This window comes from Theobroma umbraticum, unplaced genomic scaffold (assembly GCF_002168275.2).
Source record: "Theobroma umbraticum cultivar Fairchild unplaced genomic scaffold, ASM216827v3 scaffold_2.0, whole genome shotgun sequence".
Taxonomy (NCBI): Eukaryota; Viridiplantae; Streptophyta; class Magnoliopsida; order Malvales; family Malvaceae; genus Theobroma; species Theobroma umbraticum.
In genome coordinates this window covers 2,178,415-2,189,052 of record NW_018397277.1, presented here as the reverse complement: position 1 = coordinate 2,189,052, position 10,638 = coordinate 2,178,415, and the positions used below count along the sequence as shown (strand labels likewise).

Sequence of the window (10,638 nt, the reverse complement as noted above, 5' to 3'; positions counted from 1 at the left end):
AAAGTAAAAGTTGCTCATGAAATATGATTGGAGGAATAAGGTGGTGCATGGAATAAAGAATGACGAAAAAAAGAATGACATGGTAAAGCTGGCAGATGGAGAAGATAAATGAGAATAGATATTAGGGCACTAAACAAGGAAGGGAAATTGGTGCATGAAATTTGAGTGGGGGATGAAATGGTCCAATGAGAAGGGAGGGATAAATAAAGAAATTTGAGTTGATGGAGAAACTTGAGAGAACCCACCCATACCAAAGAAAGAGCAAGCAAGTGAGTTGCCTTGAGAAAAATAAAAACTCGCACCTTTGAAAGAAGAAAAGAGAAAAGAAAGAAAGGAAAGGAAAAAGAAGAAAAGCTAGAGGAAGGTTCGATTTTGGAGGAATTAGAGAAAAATCGACATGTTTTCCTCTCACACACCATTTTTGGAGCTTAAAAAAGACATTAGTGGTTCGGTTGAGTGATTCCAAGGTAAGAAAGGTAAAAGTTGTCATTTTGTTTGAATGCATGCTTTGTAAACTGATTGCAATGTGAGATTTTGCTTGTGGTAGTAAGGATCTTCAAGGATTCAAAGAACCGTGTGCATGCATGTGGGTTGATATTAAAAATATGGTGATTTAAAGCAAGGCAAATGATGGGTAAGTGCTTGAAACCTTAAAATCATGGGTGGAAAGGAAAGTAGGATGAATATTGATTACTTGTGCTTGTGGTAGCAATGGTGATCGAGGATGTGAGGAGTTTGTGATTTATGTGAGGCATTCAAAATGAAAGAAAATCGGAAGGTAAACATGCAATGTGGATGCTTTATGCCATATAAGACCTACTTAGTTAAAGTTAATAGATTACATGTTAGATTAAGGTGAATAATAAGGATAAAAGATGTGAAATTTGATTAAGATTTGTTGATTAAGATGCTGTCCCTATATGTGTGTGATTAAGTATAAATACAGAAGTAGACATAATGAAGAAATAAATTATTGTGAGGGATTTTTGGAAATAAAGAAAACTAAGAATATGGTATATAGAATAGCAAAAATGAGTGGATTTGTGGTGACATTCACTAAATATATTGAGTTTAACTTGTTACTAGGAAGTGTATAAGTAAGGAAAGTTTTCCATGGTAGCGTACCGGAGGAGGTAATGGGAGATCGGCAAGTAAGATTAGCTAGAGACGCACCCGAACAAATAGAGACGAAGTGTTCTGTTATTGTGAGGTGAGTAAGTGGTGTCTATTTCAAAAAGGTTCTGTAATATATACAATGATATTTTATATACTACTATTCGTGAAAGATTTATAGACTGTTATTGTGGAAAGCATAAGCTGTAGAAATGCCAAGCAATTATGGATGCCATGACATTTGAAATTGATTTGAATATATATATAAGTTATATATGTAAAGGGTTTTAAAATCGAGAAACAAGCTCTTTAACATGGTTTATGTCAAAATATGCCTTATTGTTTGTGTGATGTGCATTCATGAATGACTTACATGTTCACCAGGCTGAATTGATATTTAAACCTCATGCAAAGGTTTTATATTTTAAAGTTTTACAAAGGGGTTTTATCATGTTACCATCAATGGTATTTCGGAAATGGATTTGAAATAAGCTTTTGAGAACCCAAACTTGCTTATAAATGCTTTTGTCAAATCGAAAGATTCGAGAGTAAGTCAAATATCACATCAAGATAGTGTGACCCTTGTGCACAAGTGAGCTCTAGCTAGAGAACCTTTGGGTCACTGACAGGCTGTTAGACATGGCTAGGCCACTATCTGTGATTTATATACGTGGTAAGGCCACAGGATGATATATGTGGCTAGGCCACAAGTTGATATTCATGGTTGTGACCACATGATTTCTCCGTTGTCGGCCAACATCGTCGAGACTGCCATGGCTATGAAAATTTGGTGGAGGGAGGCCTCCCGGATGTTATTATGTGAAAACAGGTCTACGAGTTGATTACTACGATTACCTATTTAAGAGTGTTCTCTCTTTGGGTTTTCAAACATGTATTATTTTGCATGGTGAGAATTATAAGTTTTTTCGCAACTCCCGTAATTATACTATGACTTTATATTTAATTCCTCAAGGATGAGGAAATTTGTGAATTGTGTATAAGCTTTAATAATGCTTGATTTCATGGGAGCGTGTGTGTTTGTGTTGGATTGATTTGAGTTAAGTTGATAAATGATTTCGTGGGTATAAATCTTTCACTTGCAATGATTTTGATATATTTATTGTTAAAGGATTATGTTGCATTGTCATTCTTGTTTTTTTTATGTATGGCACAAATCTCCCTTTTGAGCTAAGTTGTTTATATATACTCTTATGTTTCAACATTCAAACTTTCTGTCCTTGGCTTGTTTCCCATCTACGTCCTGCTCATAAAGCCGCTGATCACTGAGTTTATGAGACTCACCCTCCTTATATTCTTTTTTTGCTGGTAAGTGATTAGCTCAAGTGTGTTGCCTAGCATATTTTGACTCGCTGTGACATAAGTAATGGCATCTCTTAGACTTACACTACGAGTCATTCCGCTGCATAGAGGTCGTGTTGTGTGAACCAGTTAGACCTATAAAAATTATTAGTTTTTCGGATTGTATCGATAAAAACCTTAAGGTTGTGTAATGAATACTAAGTGTGATGTTGAAATTATCTTGAAGTTGGCTAGATTTGGATATTGTTATTTAGTTGCTATATCTTAATAATGGTTTTCATTTGGTTCAAGTGTAACGTTTTAATAAAATCCAAGTCGATTTATATACACATTAGAATTTAACTATATTTGCTAAATTTTGTCATCCATTTTCCTTCAATAGATAAAATCCAAAGGTTACATCCTAATTTGAACAAAATAATAAGTTGAATCCTAAAATGAAGAATTTGACAAATATTAGATCTTAAAATGAGCAATTAGCCTTTTATCTATACTCATTCAAAAATACTATTAGCTTTTATATCCTCGCTCACTTTCTTCTTTTTGACTTCCAAACCCAAAAGGCAAATTGAGAAAACAATCAAAAGGAGCCTTAGATTTGGGCCAAAATAATATATCCATAGCATGGTCTAGAAACCAATAATCATAGCTGGGACTAAGGCCTGATAATTCGCTAAGAAATAGACTCCTTAAGAGGTTAAAAGTTCTTCCTTCATTCCTTAAAGAGTAGCATCAATTTATACTACTATAGCATTTGTTGAAACAAAGAAAAGTTGGAAAATGCACAATTTTCCTCCTCCAAAAGAGCTACCACCAAAGAGTAGCCAAAACAATGAACTGGAGCTCCTAATGATTTGAAATACCCAACATAACAAAAAGAGAAGAAGGCAAATCAAAAGTGGTGAAGTGATAAACTTCTTAACAACAAGGACGATGCCTTCTTTCATCTTTATGCCAATGCAATATATCCACACAAAAAAACCCATAATATATACTTTATTAAAAAAATAGTTACTTAATGAAGATAAGAATTTGAGTGTTGGAAAACAATATCGGGCTAATTTTTCCAAGGAAACAAATAGAAACAACATTTTTTATGAGTTTGGGGAAATTGTTACCTTGATGGCCTCGATTGCATACTCCACCTAAAACAATCTTCCCTCCAGTGAGAATGTGTTTGTAGCACCCCTAACTTCGCTAAATGTTGCTTATAGTTTATGCAAAGATATTTGATGTGTTAACCTATGATTTGAGGTATGATTGGAAGTTTTATATTGAATTTGATGATTTTAAATGATGTTTGATGAGCTTGGGATTATAGGTTGACAATGTGAAACATGGTTGTTAAAAAATTTAATGATTGATTAAGTAAATATAAGTTAAGAAGTTTGGAGATAGAATTAAAGGCTTGGAAATGTTAAAATTTTAGGTTTTGGTATAACTTATAAATAGATGTTCTACATCTATCAATAGATTCAAGTCAAAAAGATAACTTGAAACAAACTAAAGAACATCTATCAATAGTTTCACTCAATTATTGATAGATGTCCACCCGTCAGTAAGAGGAAAGTGATGCACATCTAGTAATAGATTCACGCAAATATCAATAGATGTCCATCCATGAAAATTTTGAAGTATTTTGGAAGTAATCTATCGATAAATGTATCGAATTTATCGATAGATAGTAATATGAGAATGATTTGAAGGTGTCCATTGCACCATCTATCAATAGATCAAGGTTCAAATATGAGAAATCGTGTGAGATCTATCGATAGATGCATGAAAAAGTGCAAAAATAAAAGGCATTCTTAGGCATTCCACCTATTTGAAAAAAAAATGGGAAGAAAAACTCTCCTCAACTACTGTTTGAAACCACAAGTTCTCCAAAGAACATTAAAGCTCATTTTAGGCGTTAAGAGCTTAAAAATTATCAAAGAGGTAAGATTAAGCTTTTTAACCGTTTAGTTTATAAATTAATTGGTTTATGAATGAGACTTGTTTATGGTTCCAACTCAATTGATTTTCCTCTTTAGTTGTTCGATTGTTGGAGTTGTGAGGAGTTCAAATCAGCTATAAGGTAAAGTTCTAACCACCTAAAGTCTTGGAACTTAGAGAAAAGTATGAATTATGAGTTGATAGTTAGACTTAGAGTCTAGTTGAATTATCAAATGCTGGGAATGCTTTGAAACTAAGAGTCCAGCTCTTATATTCTTGATAAGGGAAAACTAAGCTTCAAGAATTGCCAGTAAGCTTAAATTTAACTATCACCAAAAGCTACAAGCTATAGGTGAGCTCTATTGGCAAAATTCAGGTAAGTAAGGCTTGTTTTATATTGGGTAAATGCATATAATGCATAACACATGTATATGTGCTGCCATGGGATGTAAGTGAGTCATAGTTGATAAGCCAAACTTGTGTATATTGATTGAGCCACTCTGTGGTGATTGAGCAAAACTATGACTATGTTTGATGAATTGCCTATTTGTTGCACAAGCCTATTGCTTGGTGCCTTAGTTTGATGATGGCAATGTTATTATGCATGAGTAATTACCACTAATTATGATAGCACCGGTTTGTTGCGTTCATCTATGTATATGTGATATTATTTGCTACATAATGAGCTATTGGACAAATTGAGGTGCGTATGATTTTCATCCGATGAGCATATTCCGGACGATGGTATGGTCTAATTAAAATGTGTCGTGATCCTTAAGGTCTTGTTTATTGTCAGTGGCTTCAGTACTAGGCGTGTCTCATTACTCAAGAAACCCTTCTCTTGTTACCATCTTGTTATTAGCTCATGACGCTTGGAAGCCTATTGGTAAGCTATGAAATGAGCAAATGTGTACTCCGACGAGTTTGACAAACTATTTTGTATATGCTTTCATGACTTGCATATCTTAATATGACAGTTTACGCATATTAATTATTCCCCTCTCATTGAGTTAATGAAAACTCACCATAATGTATTGTTCCCATGTATAGATAAGTAGCTTTAAGGATTCTCGTGCGGGAAGTTAGTGATTTACGTTAGTGGGGTTATCGGCACTTTTGGCATCTGATAAGAACTTTTATCTACAAGTTTAAAGTGCAAATTAGATAATGACTAGGCTTTTCAAACCTTGGTTAATCTTGTAATTTAATTAAATTAATAATATATAAATCATATATATTATTATTTAATAAAGACACTTGACAGGTAACACTTAGACACAATGACACGTGCATTTGTAGATATAAGAGCAAATGCAATTAATTAAATAATAAATTATTTAAATTTAAATTTAAATTTTGAATTAAATGATTATTAATTAACTATTAATTATATCAATAGTTTTGTTTGTATAAACATACAATTATGTCTATAAAAAACAAACATTTAAAATGCCTTTAAATAGGGACTCCTCTAGTTCAAAAAGATATAAAAACACATTCATATAATCTCACCTTCTGTAATTTTTTTCCAATTCCTTCCATTCAATTTTACTAAAAAACATATTTATATAAATTTGATAATTTTACCATACAATAATGAATACTTAAATCAGTACAAAATATAATCAAATCAATACAAAATATAATCAATCATTGAAATTCATCATATCTTTGAAATTTTTGATCTATTACTCTTTTGTACATTATCAATAAGGATGAATAAAATCTGAAAAAGGATAACAATGATACACATCTTGAAATCATTTTATTATTCTTTATTTTTATAATCTTGTGTTTTAAAGCATTAAATGACAAATATTTAATTAATCCAATCAATAAACAGGTTACTTATAGGTGAGTTGCTGGCTCACAAGGGTAGGGTCTAGTGTATTTATGAGGAACTGTGATCTTCAAAAAATTTTAAAATATTATATATATTATATATTTTTTGTTGCTTTAAAAGCATATATTGTCTAAATAGTTCTTTCAAAAAATTTTGCAGCTTTATTCCTCTTTGGCCCAATGAAAATTAACTAACTCCGTCCCTAATACCCCAACTGATTTAGAAAGGTGACGGTGGGAGAAGGCAAGCAACTCAAGGAAAATTAGTGAGCAACGATGGGGACCTTCGGCAACGTGAGTAAAAGGTCAAAGCACCTATTGTTGTTGCCTAGTGCGCCAACTAGCATTCTATGCCGTATCTTAGAGTAGCACAAAAATTAATTAAGATTAAAAGATATAAACCGTTGCATGACATATTTTGTCGAGTGTTATTAAAATGCAATAAGAGGGGCAATGGGGGAAAAACTAGATGTGATCACCGAAACGAGGCTAAGTAAATTGGTAAATATTAACAATTAATAACCATAGTACCCTACATAATTTGTCTTTGATCTGCAAAACTATGTAACTTATATTTCATGCACAAGCTCATATGGTCCATTAATTCTTGATCTATCCATACCTCTCTCGACACAAAGCACCAAAAATTGTGGAAACGAAACAACCCAAACCACAATGAGAGTTAGACCTTCCCAAATTCAGGAGGCTGCTGTGCATAACTAGAACTGGTCATTCCAAGGCCTTCATTCTGATGTTTCTCCCATCCACCGGTATCAGCTCTAGAGTGAGCCCAGTAATAGAAGATTGATCCCAGCAAAGACAACAAAGTGAGAGCAGCTCCAGCGGCGAAGACACCTTTCCTGAGGGTAGCACATGATAAGTCATCTCCGCCAAAGATTCCTCGGTACTTGGTGTGGTATGCATTCCGTGCTGATCCCGCCAGCAAACATGCCTCAGCTCCCAAAAAGCTTATCCTAATTCATTGTCAAACTTTGTTACAGCAACAACAAAAAACATTGAAGATGATTTCAGTGAATGAAAGATAACAAAGATTCTTCTTACTAGTCTTCTGCCTTCAAATACTTTGAGAATGGGAGCTTGATATCCTAGTCTACTTCTTAAAGGAATAATTGTGTCTTAACAGTATCAAACTTAGAAATATTTTTTCTTTTGGTTTACATAATACAAACTCCTATAGCCTGGCAAGCTTTAATTTTCCCAGCAGAAGTCCCTTAGCGTAACACCATTGTTCTACCAAAGAAAGAGGCATAATTCTGCTGCAGGTCCCAATTCCAGGTTAAACTACCTCATCAAATACTAATTGAATTTCCGTAGACTACAGGAAAACTTGAACCTGCAATTCCTATTGTCCCCAATTTTAATTGCAAGACTTGTTCTTTGGTCAAGTTTCTTAAATATCTTCCAAACAAAAAGCTTACACGAACAATTAAGACTGAAATTGCAAATCCAAAGTTAATAGACAAAATTTTCTCTACTAGGCCAACAACATGGAAGAATCATCATCAATTAAGCCTGATATTCAAAATCCTTGTACAACCTGTTAGCCTCTAAGTTATCCATTGGGTAAATGCGGGATCCATGCATGTGCATAATTAATTTTATCACTGGGAAAAAAAAATCAGTCAAAGGAAAGAGGCATCAAGACAAAATAATCATTTCAATACACAAAATAAAACAGGGTACCTCTTAAATTTGTCGGTGGGGTGTTGTTAAAAGCAGTAATAATTATAAAAAACAGCAGATGCATGGATAGATCTTCAATTGAACTCACGCCAAGCAAAATGACAACAGCTAAGCAATTAGTAATACCAAATCAAACTAGTAAAGAAGAAAAGAGAGTGAAATTATTATTAGCATATGTAAGGGAGATTTGGGTAAACTTACCAGGAGAAAACGAAGAAAAAGATGGCCCAAGTGGTGGATGAAGTGCCTGTACGAAGGCCTTTCCCGAAGCAGAGACATCTAGTAACGCCGTTGAGAACAGTCTGGCTAAGCAGCAGCAAACCAAAAGCAATCAATCCATACACCGTCGAGGCGTCCGTAGTGTAGACGCAGTAGGTCCTCTCGTCGTACCGATCAGCCACCACCTTAGCCTTCACAAAACCAAACCCACAAAGAAAAACAAAGAGTTCAAACGCAAAAGAAGTAAAAAAATAAAAAAATAAAAACCCACAGACATCACTGTCTTAAAGTTTAAGAGAGAGAGAGAGAGTGTGTACGGAGCTACGGCGTCGTTCGGCGCCAACGGCGAAGACGAAGGCGATGAGATGGAGGGCAGTAACGCAGGTTAAAATCGGGACAGACTTAGCCATTACTCTCAGCTTTTTGGTTTTTTCTCAAGTCTTGCTTTGGGAGCTTTTGTTTGTCTAAATCTAAATATCTCTGCTTTTGAGGAAGGGTGGCCAATACCCACTCGGCAAAACCTTTTTCTCTAACGCTGCTGCTTTCGGGGCACTGCGGCCTTTTTTGGATGCGTGTGCAATATGCACCGCTTCCTGCTTCGCCCTTATTTGCAGGGCTGATATTTAATTAAGCTCCCGGGCTTGTATCAGCTGCTGTCGAGACTATTTTTATGCTCATCTCATTTCGGCGTAAATTTTGTATAATTGACACCTTGTGCATTTCAATTGGTCCTTATTTAGTAGGTTGTTGTACAGCAGCGTATGAAAAAACGTGAGGGTGTGGAAATGGTGGGACCCTTTTCGCTGAACCGCGATTGACTATAGACGGGGCATGTGGGCCCTCACCCCTAAACAAGCTCCCTGGTTGGCTAGCCGGGTTGACGGTTTTCCCGGTCGCTCACCGGCTACAACCAGTCAACCTCTAGGTTCCTACTTTTGTGATAGCATCATTTATCTTTCCTTTGGAGCGCTGCTCCAGCTGGTGAAATGTTTGAAAATCGGATTAGCCGTTCAAGTTTATAAGGACTTGGTTTATTCCATTTTACAAAGGGCTTAACTACAGAACTTTCGGTTAGAGTTTAGCTCAATTAAATTGTATATTTTTAAAAAATGATAATTAAATAAAAGAATCAGATTGATAATAACTTTTCTCAAAAAAACTTTATTAAATTCCTTTGATCCAATTTGATGTATAAACACTTGTATTTTACATATTTGAATGCTTTTTTTTCCTTCTCACTTACTTTTCCTTTTTTTTTTTACGTAAAAAGTTGAGTTATCGTCTAAATTATATTGACATAAAAGATTCACCACAATTTAGAGATAGCACTTGTATTTTTTTTTTTTTAATAATCGACATCTAGAATGATGTCGTTTTGTGTTGTTTTTTTAATTTTTATGAACATATGAGGGTTAAATTGACATCATTTTAGGCCTTATTTAGAAAAGTAAAAAAAATTGGTGAGAAGAAAAAAAAAGATAAAAGGAGGAAATGAGGGAGGAAATAATTGTAATCAACTACCATAAAAAAATAATTGAAAAAGAAATAAAATTTTATTATTTGCTGAAGAAGGGAATTAAATATAGGGTTCCACCATTAAAACTTGAATGATAAGGATGCAGGCTTTCACTATTATACGTTGGAATTTTAGGTATTCTTTGTTTATTTTTGGTAAAAAGGATAAGCCTTTGGGCTACAGAGATTGATTAGCTGAATGAGATAGAGACTCATTCTCAATCATGATAACTCTTCTCAATTCATTTCAACATTAAACAACCGGCTTGGTTTAATATATATAAGCAAAAGCTAATTTTTTATTTTGTTTCTGGGAATTGATATTTGATAACTTTATGTTCTAGAGTTATTTTGTCACATTTTAAGCATTTTAGAACATGTTTGGTCTGACTTTTTTTAGCTTAAAAGCTATTATAAAACTCTTATAAAAAATAATAGTTTTTAAAATTAAGTTAAAACTATTTGATAAATTTACGTTTTATAAACTCTTTTTTATAGATAAGTTGTTTGGTAAAATAATTTATATAAACTCTAATTTAGGTTAAAATTACCATAAAAGATATTTAATAAATAACTTTTATTAATCACAAATTTCTTTACTCAAAATAGAAAAAATTAACTTTGTGTTTTATCTATTTAAAATAAATTTTTAAAAATATAAAAGCATTTTTATATAACATTAAGTTTATAATTAATAATAAATCATTAAAAAAGAGTTTCACAAATAATTCATAAATAACTCATAAATTAACGATTTCTATTTTTCATCAATGCAGTAGCTATTTGATTGCAAACTCTACCCATGTAACTATCATCCAATGCTCTTCTAGAAGAATATGAACCCATTTCTTCATCATTACTTCTTTCTTCTTGACTTTCAGGAATATAATTGGGATTACGATCACATTTGTCAAACTCCTCATCTATAACACCACACTGTCTAATGTAGTTATGAAGTGCCGTTGTTGCAACAATAATCTTTTCCTGTTT

The 10,638-nt window shown here is 33.4% G+C and overlaps 1 protein-coding gene across 1 annotated transcript; it reads right to left on the bottom strand.

Moving 5' to 3' along the window:
• Positions 1 to 6,700: 6,700 nt before the first annotated feature.
• LOC110427636 (aerobic coproporphyrinogen-III oxidase (DUF1218)) lies at positions 6,701 to 8,742 on the bottom strand. Its single transcript, XM_021443173.2, has 3 exons — positions 8,451 to 8,742; positions 8,116 to 8,324; positions 6,701 to 7,184 (listed from the first exon to the last, which is right to left on the bottom strand). Exons 1-3 carry the CDS (start codon positions 8,541 to 8,543, stop codon positions 6,893 to 6,895), a joined length of 594 nt encoding a protein of 197 aa, XP_021298848.1. The 5' UTR covers positions 8,544 to 8,742; the 3' UTR covers positions 6,701 to 6,892.
• Positions 8,743 to 10,638: the final 1,896 nt, after the last annotated feature.

Bases quoted from the DNA above. Each gene is read 5' to 3' on its own strand.
- LOC110427636 (XM_021443173.2), bottom strand. From the start codon at position 8,543: ATGGCTAAGTCTGTCCCGATTTTAACCTGCGTTACTGCCCTCCATCTC. The intron at 8,325-8,450 runs GTACACACTCTC...GGTTTTGTGAAG, and splicing joins CCGAACGACGCCGTAGCTCC to GCTAAGGTGGTGGCTGATCG. The intron at 7,185-8,115 runs GTAAGTTTACCC...ACAATGAATTAG, and splicing joins TTTTTCTTCGTTTTCTCCTG to GATAAGCTTTTTGGGAGCTG.